Below are 19303 nucleotides of genomic sequence, written 5' to 3'. Positions count from 1 at the left end.
CCTCACCGACACCGCTTGGCGCTGCCCTGTCGTCGTCCTCCTCGCGCCCCCTCCTTCTCCCGTTCCTGGATCCGGAAGGGCCTCCCCGCCCCGACCTCGCCGACGGACGCCGCTCGCCGGAGCCGCTCCGCGTCACCTCGCCTCCTCAACCCCAACGTGCCACCTACCCGCCGTCGCGTTCCCCTGCATCGGGCCTCCCCTTCAACACGGGTGAGCAAATCCCCCCCCCCCCGGTCGTGACCTCACCGTTGTCGCGCCGCCCGCAGTGGCCCTGTTCGTCGGCCGCCCTTAGCGCGCATCCGCGAGCCGCGGCCCTCTCCCCGAGGCTTTGCTCCACCTGCGTCGCCGCCCGTGCAGCCCTGCCGCTGCCGCCGCGCCTAGCGCCGCCGCTCGGCCTCCATCCCGCCACCTGCTGCTTCCGCCATGGGTCGCCACTGCCGCGCGCGAGCCCCGCCTCGTGCTCCATTGCGCCTCGCTCGCCCTGGCGCTCACCCCCGTCGGCGCCCCCCTGTTGTCCCGTTCGGGTGCACGGGCGCCCACGCCCGCAGCACCCTGTGCCCGTTAACCCGCACCTGGCGCCCGATATGGCCCCTTGGGCCAATGACGAATGGGGCCCGCCCCCTGTTAAAATGAAAACGGAAATAAAAATGTAAAATAAAGGATGTTTGAAATAATTAATTGATTAATTAATTAATTAGTTAATTAACTTAATTAACTTTGACTAATTAGCCTAATGAACATATTTAGTCTAATTAACCTGCTTAATTACACTAGACAATGACAATTGGGCCCACTGCCCCTTTGACCAGTCAACCCGGCCAGAGTTGACTGTGGACCCTGCCGACGTCATGATGACATCATGATGATGCAATAACCCCATTTTCGAATTAATAATAATTTTAGAATAATGCTAAAACTTTAATAATTTATAGAAAATAAACCGCATGTCGGATGGAAATAATTTGTACATGAAAGTTGCTCAGAACGACGAGACGAATCCGAATACACGGTCCGTTCGTCCGCCACACGTCCCTAGCATAGCAAACGTTGAACTTTTCCTCTCCGGTTCATCTGTCTGACAGACGTCCGGAACCGGGAAAACTTTCCCGGATGTTTTCCCCCTTCGCCAGTAACGCCTAGCACTGCGTTAGAACACCTCTAGCCCCGCTTATAATCATGTTGTGCATATGTTTGCGTGTATTTACTGTTTCTTCCCCCTCTTCTCTCTGGCAGACCCCGAGACCGCTGTTGATGCCGCTGTGATCGACTACGTCGATGACGACCCTCCTTGTCTGAGCAACCAGGCAAGCCCCCCCTTGATCATCCCGATATCGCCCATTCTATACTCTCATGCTTGCATTAGATTTTGCTACTGTTATTGTTTGCTCCTATTCTGATGCATAGCCTGCTTTTGTACCTGCTATTGTTACCTACATGCTTCTCCTAAACTGCTTAGTATAGGTTGGCTAGTGATCCATCAGTGACCCACACTTGTCCTTGTTGCCCCTGCTTCATCATCGGCGACTCGATCAACGTGATCGACGACCAGAGCCTGACACTTCACATCACATCACGCCCCTTTTGTTGCTCGACTCTGCAGAGCTACTATCGAGTGCCGAGGGTGATCCCTCATAACGCACTCCTGATGTTTATCATGTAGTGTAGCTATTCGGTCGTGGTCATCGAGGGTGATTTCCTCCTTCACCATTCCCGATACGGCTCTGTCGTGCAACCCCTCAAGTGTGAACCTCGAGGGTGGTTCCTCTTACGTTCACCTTGATGATTACATCGAGTGGAATCCTCCGAGGGTGATTCCTTGGGTTTTCCCCTTGATGTTTGGACACACGGTTACCTTCACATTACTTGAGACCTTTGGGAAAGTCGGGCGGGCCCGGAGAGCACCCGCAAGATGGTTACGAGGCACGGCCGGGCTGGCAGGCCGCCCCCGAGTGGGCTGGGCTAGCCCTTGTCGTATTTCCTCGAGACGGGGCGACGGGGTCACCTTATCGTGAGTCTCTGCTCGTCTTCGCAAGCTAATAATACACTATGGTTTGGGTATTTGTTTTGAGTTGGCCTTTGGCCTTTACGCACCAACCACCATGTGAGAATAGTTTTGGGCCTCGACGTCGCAGTATCAGCCGAAGCTTTGTCAGACGTCCAGTTCAGCAGTGCGGCATGGCTGGGCCGGCACCATCCTGTAGTGTTGGAGCCTGGACCCGCCCTGCGCGCAACGATCCGGAGTGCAACGGGCGATGGGCCCAGACCCCGGAGTGCTTAGGATGTAGACCGGCGGGGACCTCTCTGCTGAGCCTAGGTCGGGCTGTGACGCGTTGATCTTCCAAGGCCGGGCATTGACCCCAGAAAGGTGTGTCCGGCCAGAGTGATCGAGCGTGTTGGAAAATGTGGTGCACCCCTGCAGGGAAGATCTTTATTCGAATACGGTGTCCACGGTAATGGACGTTCAGACTTATATCTTGATCTAATACAACTAGAAATGGATACTTAAGTTATGTGGCTCCGGGATTGCTTTCTCGCAGGGAGTCGAGAAAGGATCTTTGGGCATTATTGTTACAACATGTTTGATAAATATAAACTGCTATTCTTTACTCTTCTACATGCTGCAAGATGCTTGGAGATGCTTGAAGATCCTAGTCTTCGATAGGCTAGGCCTTCCCCTCTATTCTGGCCTTCTGCAGTTCAGTCCACAGATACAGCCCTTCCATTTGATACCAATGCGTACTTAGTGTAGATCTGATGCTTGCGAGTACTTTGGATGAGTACTCACGGTTGCTTTGCTACCCCCTTTCCCCCTTCCTTCTTCTTTCTGGTTGATGCAACCAGATGGTGGATCCTTGGATCTAGATGCCACCGCCGACGGATACTACTACATGGAGGCCACCAAAGACCAGGAGTAGTTAGGAGGTCCCAGGCAGGAGGCCTTGCCTCTTCGATCGTTGTTCTTTTTGTGCTTGCCTTCTTAAGGCATCCTTGTCTAACTTATGTCTGTACTCAGATATTGTTGCTTCCGCTGACTCTTGTGTATCGAGCTTGTATTCGAGCCCTCGAGGCCTCTGGCTTGTAATATAAAGCTTGTATTATTTTGATTTGTGTCTAGAGTTGTGTTGTGATATCTTCCCGTGAGTCCCTGATCTTGATCGTATACATTTGCGTGTATGATTAGTGTACGGTCGAATCGGGGGCGTCACATATCTATACGGTCCTGAAGCTGAGGCTGCTGAGGTGGCTGGATCATCGAATCAGCTTTTTTGCCTTTCCTCGTTCTCTTCCTAGACTTCTTTACTACTGGAAGGTCGTCCATAATACGTTCAGCCTCCGGAGACGGCAATTCAGGCACCGACTCATGACACTCAAACGCTGAGTAGGCACCAGTATAGACATACTGTTGAGTGCCATCCTCATCCTCATCCTCATCCATGGCGACATCATCAGCGACTAATGGAGCCTCCTCCTTACCCCATCCGCTATCACTCAACCCGACACCCGACGCTAATTGGGTAGGTGTGGTGTTGATGTTCATTCCTTGCTGAGGCTGCGTGCTCGTGGGTGTGCTCCCGGCCACCTCCAGACGAAGCAGACTCTTTGGCCATAACAGGACCCACCCATTGCAACAATCACCAAGCTACTGCGGGGTCTCGTCGTCATCCCCCACTAGTATCAGAGGAGGCAAATTCTCATGGCCCGGTTTGACACTGGCCACAGAAACCTTGAAGATGTTCGGGGGGATTGGCCGGCTGTGGAACAATGGTTCCTTCGGCTCCATTATCGTCGCCTTCCCCACGTCCACCTTCTGGTCACTGATGGTGTACAATATGGTGTACGGGGTTTCGTCGGCCTACAAAGAAATGTCTGCGACGTGAGACATCCGAAAGGCAACGAAAACGGGAGATTATACATTTATTGAAGGGGGCCGGTGTGACAGATACCGTGAGGGCGTCGAGCTCAGCCAAAGACGAAGCACTGCCGCGCACATCCGGTGCCGGAGCCGGTGCGGGAGCCGTGCGGGAGCAGGTGCTGGTGCAACACTAGTCGAGCTGCTCCCCAAGAAGTCAGCACGGGGAAAGTCCGCTGCATTTTTTATGGATTTTGCTTGGTCCAAGTGAAACGGTCGGAACCAAGGAAGTAGATATATCTGCAACCACCTGTTTTGCGGCAGCTACTGCTGTTGCGACTGTCTGAGATGATTTCTTCTCAACCGCAATCTCAACCTTCTTGTCGATGTTTTCTTCAGTTAACCTCCGTCTTTCCTTTCTCTCCTCCGTGGTCTCACGGTAGTACTTCTTCCACGTGGCGTCGTCTCCGACACCGTGCACGCGTCCATACGACGGTCGAGTATCCACCAGGAGTCATTTCAGTATGTTCAACGCTCGGTTGAATGGAGTGTCCCACTTGGGCCTCGCCAATGCCTCAGACGGCGAGTCACTTTCGGCCGCAATCCTGTGCTGCTCTCTCTCCAAAAGGCACAAGGATCGTTTACAAATATGACTAACTTCTGCAGTCGAATTGACTAGAAACTAAAATTACCAGCAGTCTCATGAACTCCGTCGTGACTGGGTTTGTCTCGTAAACCTTCTTCACTGGGTCCCAACGGTGCCGGGCCCTGATGACGTCACACTCCTGCGGGACGGCGAACTCCGCCAAGGGGTCTGGGATGCCCAGACTCGCAGCTTCCGGGTCCTCCTTGGCCCATTTGGACTTCTTTCCGCCATAACCACGGCTTCTGAGGTGGTGGCTGTGGCACCCCGGCTCAGAGCGACCGGTTTACCTTGCATTGCAAGCCCAGAGACCTTGTCTTCTGGCAACACACAACAACATGGTACAGAAAACAACCGCTTTATTCATGCTAGCGGAGCATAGTTCATATTACAACAGTTAGTGAGGCCAAGCGGCACACACGGTGCGGCCAAACAATATGTACATTATTTAGTGAACATAAAGGGCCTCGATCATGACAACTACTCGGCAGCGGAACAACGTTGCAGCGGGACTCCATAGCACAAGGACACCGATGTGGACACGGTCTAGACTCGGACAGCACTCCTTTCCAATGGGACTTTCCTGAAATCTGGCATGACACGCCAGGTCAGTACATTGAATGTACTTGCAAGCTCACAATAAGCATAAACATGATGGCAGACAATATCATGATATCTATCCAATTAAACCACAATGCAACCATATATCCAACATGTTGTGACTATGCTCAACAGGTACTCATCCTCCCGACTTGCTTACCAGATGTGACCAATAAACATGATAGCACCAAAAACACACTCGTGATCCTTACGGTGATCACAAACCGACCAACTCATGGCCCGTGATCCTTACGACGATCACAACCCGACCAACTCATGGCCCGTGATCCTTACGGCGATCACAACCCGACCAACTCATGGCCCGTGGTCCTTACGGCGATCACAACCCGACCAACTCATGGCCCATGGTCCTTACGGCGATCATAACCCGACCAACTCATGGCCAACTCAACATGATGGCCTCACTGCCATCCTTAGTGCAATTTTAGTGTGCATATTTATTAAGTGTTGACCCATGGTGTACCCTACTTTCAAGCGTGTCCGTAATCGTGGACTCAGTTATCGATAGATTAAAATCACTCTGCAGAGGTTAGTACACTGTACCCACACTACAGAACCCATGGCCTCGCACTCCCATTCGGGTGGACCAACAGCGTTCCGACGAAACCATTTCATTGTCATGACACTCTCCCGGCCCTTCCAACTTAGACCCCACCGGGCTAGTCCTGGGTGGCCCCGTGTCTACCTCCAGACACCTTGACCACCGTCGTGGCCACGATCCACTCTGGGACCCGGTACCAAAATTAACTTAACAATGGGCTCACAAGGTTATGCCTGCCTACCGGGCCAGGGTACAGCACGCCCATAACCTTCCCTAAATGGAGGCACCGACCAGAGGCACGACAATGAAACGCATTAAGGCCGTCCCATACCGGCAAATGTGGTTGCACATGGAAAGACTCGTTTTAGCGGCACCATGACCCGGTCAACAACATGTTCAAGTTGAATTATTAATCAGGTTCAACTTAATGTGAAAAAAATAACCGGTGTCATACTGCCATACTATGAATCACTTAACATATGCATCACATAACTGTGCAAATACTGCACCAACCATGCTCCTACGGAGCCATCAACTCATGCTACTATTCTGGTTAAAATCTCACTTTACTTATACCAGAACCATTTCTAGCATTATCATCATTATTCATTATGCAAAATAATATTTAAACTTCTCATCAAACTCTATGACCATATTATTTATTTATCACTTGCAACTAAGTTCTCCTTATCTTGCCAACAATATTTACTTCAAACTTTCTGAAGTTCCAGTATTTTAACATAACAAGCATATATCAGAATATATATTTATTATATAACTAATTTAAATGCATCAATATTCATAAATTCAAGTATGAAAATCATAAATATTGAAGTGGCACCATGAAAATGTCACTGTGGCTTGCCTTAGTGCTGATGAGGTTCACAAAGGTCCTGGTGATCCTCAAGACAAGCTAGCTCTTCTGAAAATATTGAAAACCACAAAAAGAAAATATCAAGAAACCTCCTGAAAATTGCTAGAAAATCTAGATAGCAAGGAAAAATCCCATCTTTTGGGTGCTGTTAGATTTTTGGACACAGAACACGATGCAAAAAGAATCACTGCATTTGGACTTGTAGATAAAAAGTTATAGCCATTTGAAGTCTCCTGGAATTTAAATGAATTTGAAATAAAAACAGAGGGGGGTGACGTCGAAGGCGTAATCTCCCGGGGCACCACCACTCATATCGCTTCGTGCGCGTAATGAGTGGCTGACTAGCGGGCCCCGCTAGTCAGGCCGGAGGGAGGGGAGAGGGAAACAGAGGAGCGCGGCGCTTCGCCGGAGCTCACGCCGGTGATGAGACTTCTTGGAGCTAAACTAGAGGGAGGGATCGACGGAGAAGGCGATTGCGCACCTGCCTGTACCTGTAGCATAGCTAACGGTGGCCGGACGACGTCGGATTTGAACTCTCCAGCGGCGACAAAGGGCGGGGGTTGCCGGAGTTGAAGAAGACGGTGGCTTGGGGCGGCTCCAGGGGCTCTAGCTAGGTGCGTTGGCTTCACGGAGGAGAGGCGGAGGCCCTGGCGGGATCGCCTTGGCTTGGGAGAGGCCGGAGCTGTGGGAACGATCCAGAGGGGATCGCCGGCGAGCTCGGCTCCGGGACGGCAGCCCGTGGCCTGCCCGGCTGGGGTGCGGCTTCTAGTGGCTCTAGGAGGGAGTGGAAGTGGGTTGTGATGCTCCAGGAGGCTGCGGAGGGGGGCTTTTATAGGCGGGGCGGCGAGGAGGGCTCGGGCTCCGCCAGAAGACACCTGTGCCCGGCGCCCGGCGATGAACGGTGCCAGAGAGCGATGGAGAAGGTGACGGAGGTCACGCAGCCACTGTACGCGGGCGCGGACGAGCACAGGAACGAGGGGGAAAGAGACGAACACAGTGCGCGTGCACTATGCCGTTGGCCGGACCATGCCCGTGCTCGCTGCGGCGAGCTCCGGCGTCGACGAGCGGCAGGGTGGAGTTATGGAGGTGGAGACGAGGATGGTGGTGAGGGGTGGCACGGTCTGGCCGCCCGAGCAGCGAGCACGCGCTCAACAAAGGAGCTGGCGATGCGCAGAGCGCGCGTTTGGCATGCCAGCACGCTCGGACGAACGCGGTCATCGTGTGGACCGTGACATCAGCCCACCTATGCACTAACAAGGATGTCTGGCGTGTAGTCCTTAGTAAACTGAGGTGTTACCATGGCTAGGTTTGGTTCCAGGTGCAGTAGAAGTAAAATGGTGATGAGGTTAAGTTACTGGACAGAAACTTTGGGGAGTTACTGTGGTCAAACCACATGGATTCAAGGGCTGAGCTTTGGGGTTTTACTGTCTCTTACTCAGGTAAATAAGCTCAGGGAAAACTAGCTACATTGGAGCTAGTAAAAAGGTAGTTGCTGTAGAAACTACCATTTCATCCCAGAAGTGATTTTATTTTCTGTAGCCAAAATATTCCAAAGAGCGGTGAAATATTTTTGCTCAGAAATGTGCCCTAGGGTCCAAAGAATAATTGGGATTTTTCTTAGGATTTTGGGATAAGAGAAATTAGGGTTGCTTTGGAGCTCAAGGAGTTAGCTAGGGTTTTGGAGGCAAAAGTGAATATTTTTCATTTTAAGAAAAATATTCCAAGCAATATTGTTGGGTTGGCCAGGGGTGAAATGATGGCTTAGAGGAGGAGAGGGAACACTTGGGTGAAAATCAAGGGATACCCAAGTGGTTAAGTCCAAATGAAATGATTGAAAACTCCAAATCCAAAATCAACTCATCTGAAAATCAAGCAAAGAGAAGAGGGCAAAAACCAGGCTGTCACAGTGGCTCCCAATTTTCCTCTCTTGAAGCCCCTTCATGTACTTAGACTTTTTTTGGCAGCTTCGGCCTTGCAAGCCTCCTTGAATATTTGAAACTGCTCTTCCATGATTGTCGGATCATCCTTTACAATCTCGGAGTAGGGTTCCTTGTCGATGATCCTTGCTTTCACCCTTGTTTTCCAGGCGGCCAACGCATCGCTAAACTTGGTCATGGCGTGTTTGTTTATCTTCTTCATTGCTGGGTCCTTATCTGGATCATCATAATCCTTTTCATTCCGGCCCGGGAACAAGAATATCTGGTGAAACTTCTTTAGGAGGGAGGGCCTCATATTATCTATCTTCTGTAGTTTCTCATCGTTGATGGTGGTGGTTATTCGAACGATGCAGCCAATTTGATTGCCATAGCACGAGCGCGCTTCCTCGGGCGCCTTTGGCTCAAAATTGCCGTCGTCCACCTCCGTGACCACCAGTCTAGCAGTCCTGAGTTTGTTAGGAAGTCGTTGCCTCTTTGCTCTCGACTCTACACCGGCTCCGCTCCCGAGGCAGCACCGGTCTCAGTCTCAGCGCCGGTCTCGATGTCGGTCTGAGTCTCAGCGCCGGTCTCAGTCTCAGCACCGGTCTGCGTGTCGGTCTCAGTCCCCAATGCCACTGGTGGGCCCAGCAACAACATCGGTTGATCGTCGGCAAGGCTCAAAAATTCATCTGCCTCCCGGTAGACGTCGTCTTAATCACCAGAACCCTGTCCTTCATCGTTGCTAGCCATGTTTCCTATGATTAAATCTAGTCAATTAATTCTAGACCTAATAAAATTAATAATGACATAAAAGGCCTATTGTTTTGCTAGTTTGTAGCACAAGTCCCGGGCACTCGATATGTCCTAGTTTGTAGCACAAGTCATGCCGAAATTCACGGAAAATTTCGGCATGACCTTTGTTAAAAAGTGGACAATTCGAGAACCTGAAATTTGCCGAAACGGAAATGAATCAACATTTCGGCAAAACATAGGCCACTCAGCTTCATTCCCTGGAAACAGTGTTCAAATATCCCTCTTCGACACCGCAACACATGTCCAAATATACACGAGCAACCACATGTCCAAATTTCACAAGCTAATTCAAAAACAAAGTGTAGAAGAAAATTCATTTAACTACTAATAAAACAAAATTTAGTTAACTTTAGTGCTCTATAATGATGAAAGGAAAAAAAATCCAGTTAACTACTAATTTCATTCATTTAGGTTATTCATTTAACTACACCTAATTAACCTACTGTGCCACTACTATTAGCAGCACTACTAACCTAAATTAACCTAGAAAAACTCTACTACCCTAACTGAACAACATCTAATTAACATGTACTAGTACCACTACTGCCCTAACCTAATTAACATCTACTAGTATCACTATATACTATACAAGCAGCATCTACCCTAAGTAAACCCTACTGCCCTAACTAACTTTTGTTGTAAATCAAAATTTTTGCTCTAAACTAATTTTTGCTCTAACATCTACTATTTAACATCCTTTGCTCTAAACTAAATGTTTTGCTATAAACTAACTTTGATCTACTAATTTTTGCTCTAAAATGCAGAGAGAGACGAGCGGGGGAGGGGTGGGCGACTTACAAAGAGGGGACAGATGCTGGCGGGGAGGTGCTCGGCGACGGAGGCAGGGGCGGAGAGGGCGGGCCAGGGCACGGGCAACGGCGGTCCTGGGCAGGCTTGGGCGGCGGTGAGGTGGAGGGCGGCGAAGGTGAGGTCGAGGGCGGCCTCGGGCGGCGGCGGTGAGGCTGAGGGCGGCCTCGGGCGGCGGCGGTGAGGATGACGGTGGCCTCGGGGGGAGACGGTGAGGTTGCGGGCGTCCACGCCGGCAGGAGACGGCGGCAAAGTGGGGCGATGGCGAATTGGGGAGACGGCGGCGAGGGCGAGGGATTTGGGGAAGAAGTGGTGGCCGGGGGAGAGGGAAACCGCTGTTTAAGTGAAACGTAACGGTAGCGCGTTCCTAAAAATGCGCTATAGCTAAGTTAGCTACAGAGCGTTTCCTGAAACGCGCTACTGCTATTCCTTTCTCCTTTCTCCCTTTTTCATTTAATTTTCTTTACATTTTATTTTTTTTTCCTTTCTCCTTTTTCTATTTCTTTCATTTTCATTTACTTTTCTACTTGTTTTTCATTTCATTTTATTTTCGTTAGCAGTAGCACCTTACACATAAACGCGCTGCTACAACAAAATTAGCGGCAGCGCTGTTTCTAAAAGAGCGCTACTACTATGTGTAGCCGATCGGCTTAGTTGTGGGAATTTTTGTAGTAGCACTTTTGCAGCGGGACGCGCTACTGCTATATATGTATCTACAGCGTGTTTTTTTTGCGTGCTACTGCTGTCTAGTAGTAGCGCCCTTTTTTAACACGCGCTACTACTAAAGTTATGTGTATAGGCTTTTCCCTAGTAATGCACTTAGATAACTTGAGGGATGTTAATTTAAGTGGGAGTTCATTAGTAATTTGATTAACTGAACTTAATTTATCATGAACTTAGTCTTGATAGTATTTTCATATCTATGTTGTAGATCAATGGCCTGTGTTACCGTTCCCTTGTATTTTTAATGCGTTCCTAGAGAAAACTAAGTTGAAAGATGATGATAGCAATAATGCGGACTGGGTCCGTGATCTAAGGACTATCCTTATTGCTGCACAGAAGAATTATGTCCTTGATGCACTGCTAGGTGACAGACCTGCTGCAGGAGCTGATACAGACATTATGAACGTTTGACAAGCTTGATCTGATGACTACTTGATAGTTTAGTGCGCCATGCTTTACGGCTTAGAACCGGGGCTCCAAAGACGTTTTGAACGCCATGAAACATATGATATGTTCCAAGAGATGAAATTGGTATTTCAGGCTCATGCCCGTGTTGACAGGTATGAGACCTCTGACAAATACTTTGCCTACAAGATGAAGGAGAATAGCTCGGCCAGTGAGCATGTGCTCAGAATGTCTGGGTACTACAATCGCTTGAATCAAGTGGGAGTTAATCTTCCAGATAAGATAGTGATTGATAGAATTCTCCAGTCACTATCACCAAGCTACTAGAGCTTCGTGATGAACTACAATATGCAAGGAATGACTAAAACAATTTCCAAGCTCTTTGCAATGTTGAAATCGGTGGAGGTAGAAATCAAGAAAGAGCATCAAGAAAGAGCAACTCCCGGATACTGGAGGAATACCTTGTGTGTTATCAAACGTCACAACATAGCTGGGTGATCATAAAGATGCTCCAGAATGTTCCGGAAGTAAAGATTGATATATAGGACGATGATATTCGGTCACCGAAAAGGTTTTGGAAAGTACCGGGTATTTATCAGAGTGCCGAAAGGGGTTCCAGGAGGCTACCAGTATGTGGTGGGCCTTATGGGCCAAAGGGGGGCACACCAGCCCACAAGGGGGTTGGTGCAGCCCTCCACCTTGCCCATGCACCAAGGAAGGGAGGGAAGGAAAGGGGGAGGCGCCCTAAGGCAACCGGCCCCCCTTTCCTCCCCCCATGCACAAATATGGAAGGGGCGCGGCTAGGGCATGCGCCCTAGGGCAGCCACCGGCCACTTGGGGGCGCGCCTAGGGCTTCCTCCCCTCCCCCTCCACCTATATATATGAGAGAAGGGAGAGGGGCAACACACACCACGATCCCCAAGCCGTGTGCGGCACCCCTCTCCCTCTAGTTCATCCTCAGTCATATTTTCATAGTGCTCGACGAAGCCCTGCGAAGATAGTTGCATCACCACCATCACCATGTTGTCGTGCTGCCGGAACTCATCTACTACTTCGCTCGTCTTGCTGGATCAAGAAGGCGAGGACATCATCGAGCTGAACGTGCACTGAACGCGGAGGTGTCGTACGTTCAGTACTTGATCGGGCGGATCGTGAAGGTGTACTACTACATCAACCGCGTTGATAAACGCTTCCGCTTAAAGGTCTACGAGGGTACGTAGACACACTCTCCTCTCTCATAGCTATGCATCTCCATGGATAGATCTTGCGTGTGCGTAGTGTTTTCCATGCAACGTTCCCCAACACAAGCACCACCTAATGCCTACACAGGCAAGTGACAGGGGAAGCCCAAACTTCAGCAGAGAAAAGGAATGGGGGCGCCCCGAAATGGATCCGAGCCGGACCCGGTCGGATCCGGCCGCACACGCACGGGCAGCGACAGATCTGGGGCGAGGCCAGTGGAGCATCGCCGCCTGGGAACCACCTCCTGCACCACGCAGAGGCCCCCAATGCCAGACCATCCCGCAGCCGAGGATGGAGGACGGTCGCAACGCGCCATCGGTCGCATGAACCAGGGCATTGCCGGGAGCAGTCAGGGGCCGCCACACACACACCACCACCGGAGCACCCAAAATGCTGCAGATCTCGCATGAGAGAGCCGACAACCGCGTGAGGAACGAGACCCCCCGTCGCCACCCCTTGTCGGGGCTTTGCCCAGCGACGTGTACCGACGGCGGCAGGAGAGAGAGGGGGTGGAGGGGGCGGCGGTGGGTGGCGGCTGGGGTTTCCACCCGAGCCGCTCCCGTGGAGCAATGCGGGGGCGTGGGTTTCCAAGAGGTGGTATATTCTGATGGACCCGGTTTTTTATAGTTTAGGGTTGATTCTTAAACCAAGTGGCAAGTTCAGAGTTGTAATGTAGACTTCTCTCGATATAATATATGCAGATGTCATGTGTGGTTCTTGGGTCAGACATGTTCATCGCCCATCCAAATTAACCACAGATCAGTGAACTGTTTGTCTCGGTTGGTCAACCACCATCAAGTTTTTGAAACAAGCACAAAAGGAACAAGAGACATCAGGAGAGTAACAACCTAGTATGTGGGTGGACACCAATACAAATGCAAAGGTGTGACTAAATCATCCGAAGCACCAAGAATAGAAGGCAAGAACCATGTGTGCTGGAGAAATCTTAAAGTGGGAAGCACTAGGCATCAGACTACTGTTTTTTTGCTTCTTATCAGACCAGTCGTAGGCCGTTGGATGAAATCTTGAATGAATGGTGGATGTAGTAAGGCTGCATGTTTTCCATCTGTGTAGGACTTTCCAAACTACAAATCAATCAGCGTGCGTGGGCTTACCATGCATTTGGGTGCTAGGTTCCGGCAATCACTCTTCGGTGCTGATTTTATGGAAACAAATTATTGCATATTTGAAGGAAATTAATTAATTACTTGGGCGATTCTGATTCAATGAAAATTTGCTTCAGTTGTATAGAAATATGCTTTCAATAATCGCAAACTTCCTTTGATCACGCTGATGTATATTCAACCGAGGTCCATATATAATCACACATTCCTCCAATTTATACTTGTTTCCATGGTAATATAAACGTGCTTCTAATGTTACAAACCATGCATCATGATTCTCTGCTATGAAGAGCATGTTCTTGTATTGTGAAGCACAATTTATTAATGGTTGAACCATGGCACTTATGATATTGATGCATTTTATGTTTTGGTGAGACATTGGAAACATTGTTTATAATTGTCGAAGCCGGACTAAAATAGTACCGAAGCATTGTCGATGCCATGGTTGTTTAAAAAGAAGGAAGCAATCCTTTAAATCTTCAAACCATATTATACACAAGTTGGAATCATGTCACCTATTGACATGCATACATAGGCACTAGGAATCCTAATACACATGCTGAAGCATTGCATCTGTGACAATGAGGCACCACATTCCCACTTCGGGTGTACATACGTCAAGAAACCGGTGGTGTAGATGGCAAGAAGCATAAGAGACTAGGCCAAATCAAACAAGGGCACCGTGTAGAGGGATGTCTCCATGTTGCCATGGAATAAAGGTGCCAATCTCGCCGTGGGCGGTGTTGCATGGATGGGGAGAGTGATAACAGTTAGGAGATCAGTATGCTGAGATAATTGGGATCACCAATTGTCGCGCTCACGATCGGCACGTGCTCTTCTGCCCCTCGTCGACCTCGGCGGATCACGACAACAGCACTCATGGAGAATTTGTACCTGATCACGGCCAAGGCGTCGTGGAGAAGCAGCACCTCGTCGGATCACGTCTGTGACGTCCTCGTCGGAGTTCTTGCTAAGGATGTGCTCCTTGTTTCCGCTCCCCGTTGATCCTCGCCACCATAGCCGGCGGCAGCGATGACGTGCGAGGAGCTCTAGGATTGCCGGAGGCTGTGGTGGTTACCTATCTAGGTTATGGCCAGGATAACGTGGGGCTGCCTAGGATTATATAGAGAAGCTGCAAGGCGTTGGATCGTTTCACAAAATCCAATGGAAGGGATGTGGTCTGACACGAACGTGGGATCGGACGCCTGATGCAAAGCGTTTCTCAATCTTAAATTAAGATAGAAGCGGAAGGGCAAAGGGCAGACTGTTCCACCTTATATTGCTGCCGTGGCAAACACGTACCAGGGTGAATGAGGATGACTTTTTCTTCTTCTCCATATCGAGACATTTTTTTAAGGGGTCCCTATATCGAGACATGGAAGGGAGAAGTTTTTTTTTTGAGGGGATGGAAGGGGGAAGTGCGAGCCGGGCCTAGGATGATGTAAGATACAAATTGGGCTGTTTCAGGGCCCAATTGACGCCAACACGCGGGAGCAGCAGCCCTTTCAAGTTGGGCATGTCGTGAAGGGTGAAAATAACGTAGGGACGCTTGTGGGACAATTGGAAGATCTAGAACGTCCAATTATGTGATCGGACGGCAAAACATATTGAATTGTTGTGGTGGCTCATAGCTAACTCTGTTTTTTCTGTTTTTTTTTAATTAGAGAAGATGGAAAAAAGCCTTTGAAAGTTCACGCTCCGTTCATGTTGTGTTAAATATAATGGCATTTTAATTGTGATTTCCTTTGTCCAGATACTTAATAAAGTATGTTGAGATGTATCATGACAAAGTCATACATAACTTTCCATAGACTGCAAATCAGTTATTTGCCTTCATGTTCTGGCATTCGGTTGAGCAATTGAGGGGCAAGTAAAAATTCAAACATTAAGTTACAAGAAGCATCACCAATCTTATGTACGTGCATCAACATCTATATGATGATTTGTTCGACCGGAACTTACCATTCCAGATGGATTATGCAACTGAAGAGTGCACCCAATAAAGGTGCACTTAGAAGTACATGACCAAATAATTTTGATCTATACAAAATCTACATGGTGAGATCACTTTTATCCCTTTTGAATCTGAAAAAATAGCACAAGACAAACAATCTTTATTGTTACATGGTGAGATGGTTTCATCAGGCCATCACTTCTTCAGCAAAGCTCGAGAGTAGATCCTCTTGCAGTATGGGCTGGTTCTGAGTAGTTCCACATGAGGCCGGATGGCGTTGGTCAGTGCTGAGTGGAGAGACCCCTGAAAAATTCGTCGCAGTCACATCAACAAAATGGCTCAGTAGAACGCAAGCATAGACATATTGTCAACACACTGCGGTCTCTGGTTGACTCTGTATTGGTTGAGATGTTATTTACCTTCGAATTCTGAAGTGCTGCGTAGACCACATAGTTTGCGTAAGGGTGCAGAAGCAACCGCTCGAACTGTGGCGCAGAAAGGAGCTCCAGGATGATGTTGGTTTTGTCGGCTTCCTTGAAAACTTTCAGGCATTTCTCGACAACGTTGCTACTGAACTTCTGCATGGAGAGGTGGATGTACTTGCCTTCAAACTGCTGTGCCAGACTTGCATTTGCAGTAGCGACCTTTAGCTCTATCACATACTGAACAACATAGTTTCTGCAACATTAGCAGATAAGCTCATGAGTTTACAAGTTAAAATACACCAACATAAACATATAGAAGAATAAATTATGAACATACAGGGTAAAACTTGTTGAATGCATTCTTTTTCTTTAATGTGTATAAATGTTTAACTAGTTATGTTCAAAAAAAAATGTTTAACTAGATATCATGGCACTAAAGATTTGTAGGAATGTCTACAGAAATACAGAGGTCTCTACAATCAATGGTCTCCACTTTACAAAGGCATGCTGCCGGCTGGCCTACTAATGATATGCTAGACAGAACAATAATTGATTAACCATGCTTGTTTTACCGGCCTCGTGGTTACATGAAAAATTACAGGTGGAGCACAAGGCAGGATTTTTACCCATAGGCATCTTGTGCAAGTTCGAACCCATTGCGAGCGATTGCGGCAACCAGCTTCTCCTTGTGCTCACCCGTGGAACGCGCAATACACCGCTGCAGGACGCAGCAGCCATGGCATTGCATCCCGATATCAAGGCAATAAACAGCAGCAGCATCGAAGATGGGCTGAAAGTTGTAGATTGTGAGTTAATTATGTCTGACCAGGAACATATCAGTTTAGTAAAATCAAAATTCAATTCACTAAATTTTTTGCCGAAAATTCAGGTCAATAATTGACAATTAACAGTACAAGCTGCAAAATTCAGACAAGTGGAAGTGGTCTACTACAAACTTTTCTGAAGCGATCAGAGTAACTAGATTGGAACAACTTCTCTGGACCCAAATAGACTAACTTACACCTAAATAAAAATACTAACTCGTCTACAATATATTCAGAACTTGTTAAGATGCATGCACACACACTATACCTTGTTATCATCGGCCCCGAACGATTGCAAGCACTTCTGCACGACATGATTACCATTAGGATCCTTTATGAGCTCCAGGAACCCGGGGCGCAGAGCTGCGACGACCAGCTGGATCTCCTCCCTTGCCCTCAAGCTTTCAATCAGTTTCTGTACTGCCCTTGTCCTGAAAACGAGAAACGACACAACATTTATCAACAAAAAACATTTCATTCGAAAAGAGCAACAAAAAACAATTAGCAGGAACAAAGTTCAATTATCACCAACAAAGTTAAAAACATGGTGCTTACCCATGTACATTGAGAGAGATCCTGACGAGCACGAAGGGGTCCTTTGTGAGGGTGAGCACGATGCCCATCCTCTGCTCCTCGCTGCAGACGGCTAACAGCTTCTGCATGAGGTAGTTCCCGAACGGGTTCACCATGAGGTCCACGGCGTGACGGGCGACGCCGGTGAAGATGAAATCGACCTCGCGCTTGCCGTCGTCGAGCCGCTGCTGGAGAAACCGGCAGCCGTGCTGGTCCCTGGCCACGTGGTACATGTACCCGCGCAGCCCGACAAGGCTCTCGTACTTGGACGGCTTCGCCGCCGCGCACATCTTGGGGCTCGTCGCCTGGCAGCCATTGCTGCAGGTACCCTTCTTCGGCCTCGCCGTCTTGCACAGCCGGGACCTCGCCGGCGGACACAGGAGGTCCCAGTCGTCGTCCACGGCGGCGTCGAAGCAGGTGCTGGAGAAGGGGAACGGATCGAACAGAGCCCTCTCGCGGTCTTTGTCCATGGAGAAGGGACGCGACGCCACGAAATTCTCGGCGTCCATGAAATGGAGGTTGCTCGTCGGGGATGAGCTGGCCTTCCTGGGGTGAAGGAAACCGTTGTCGTCGTCATCGTCGTCGTCCTCGACGAACCCCATCTCGCCGAGTTCTTGAATGAGGTAAGAGAAGTCGACGGCGTCGGTGTCGGTCTCCGCGGCGGCTGGCTCGCCGCAGCCGATGACGTCGCCGTGGAGGAGGAGAGGGATCTCGTTGAGGAGCATCTCCATCTCCCTGTCAAGCTTCATCTCCAACTGCTCTGATCGAATCTCGATGAGAAAATCAGTGGGGGAATTGTGTTAGATTGGTTTGTGGAGAGGATTGGTTTGGGGTTGGATTGGGGTGAGGTGTTTTCTTGGAGATGGTTCGTTGAGGCATGCAGGAGTGGGAGGAGGAGAGAGAGCAGAGGGGGTGGTTTTATACAAGAAGGATAGCGCGAAAGTAGTGAGGACTGATGCCGGTGAGAGGAGTGCTTTTTTAAAATATATTTTTGAAAGGTTATTACCTAGTCTGATTTTCTTGTTTTGGGGTAAGCACTTTCCGATTTTCTACTTTGACATCAGAGGTCTTCATTTAGACCCTAAAAAACATTATGTTTTCCGACCATGCCACAAAGCTCTGTACCACTTAGTTTCTTTTTCCGCGAGAAAATTTTCAATCTATTCATTTTCAATCATGGCAGTACAACGAATACCAGAAATAATAAAAATTACATCCAGATCCGTAAACCATCTAACGACGACTACAAGCACTGAAGCAGGCTGAAGGCGCGCCACCGTCATCGCCCCTCCATCGCCGGAGTCGAGCACAACTTGTTGTAGTAGTCAGTCGGGAAGTCGTCGTGCTAAGGCCTGTAGGACCAGCGTACCGAACAACAACCGTCGCAGATGAAGAATAACGTATATCAGAAGGATCCGACTCGAAGACACACGAATGTAGACGAACAACAACGTTATCCGAGCAAATCCACCAAACATAGATGCGCCAAAGACACACCTCCACACGCCCAAAATAGTGACGGTAGACATTAATATTAGAAAAGATAATTCTTATGTTGCACATTAATATTATACAATATATAAAGTGTGTGTTAGTATTACGTATGATATGATTACTTAATTAATACAGACATTGATATTAATTACTAGAGGATGCTAAACGTGTCTAGTGGTAAACATGTTTAACGCTAAACACTAGAGCGGCGTCAACCTTCTTTTATGAACTGCAAAACTTTAATATTTACTCACTTACTGCTCTCAGATTTCTGGGGTATTGCAATGATATACGCGGCTTGTTTGCAAGAAAGGAGAAAAAAGTGTTTGCCCTCTAGTACAACTCCGGAAAGAAAAACAAAAAAGGAAACACAAAAATAGATAATATCTCAGTCCAAATATCTATTTCGGGTTGCACACACGACTTGGCCCACTCTCGTCCAGTGACCTCTTCCCTCCCTCCAAATACGCTTTT

The 19303-nt window shown here is 48.7% G+C and overlaps 1 protein-coding gene across 1 annotated transcript; it reads right to left on the bottom strand.

Moving 5' to 3' along the window:
• Window positions 1-15342: 15342 nt before the first annotated feature.
• Window positions 15343-18238, bottom strand: LOC123110969 (putative pumilio homolog 7, chloroplastic). The gene is made up of 5 exons (XM_044531628.1): window positions 17318-18238; window positions 17031-17193; window positions 16565-16728; window positions 15933-16191; window positions 15343-15816 (listed from the first exon to the last, which is right to left on the bottom strand). Exons 1-5 carry the CDS (start codon window positions 18082-18084, stop codon window positions 15709-15711), a joined length of 1461 nt encoding a protein of 486 aa, XP_044387563.1. The 5' UTR covers window positions 18085-18238; the 3' UTR covers window positions 15343-15708.
• Window positions 18239-19303: the final 1065 nt, after the last annotated feature.

Source organism: Triticum aestivum, chromosome 5B, assembly GCF_018294505.1.
Source record: "Triticum aestivum cultivar Chinese Spring chromosome 5B, IWGSC CS RefSeq v2.1, whole genome shotgun sequence".
Lineage (NCBI taxonomy): Eukaryota > Viridiplantae > Streptophyta > Magnoliopsida > Poales > Poaceae > Triticum > Triticum aestivum.
This window is presented reverse-complemented; position numbering and strand designations above follow the sequence as displayed.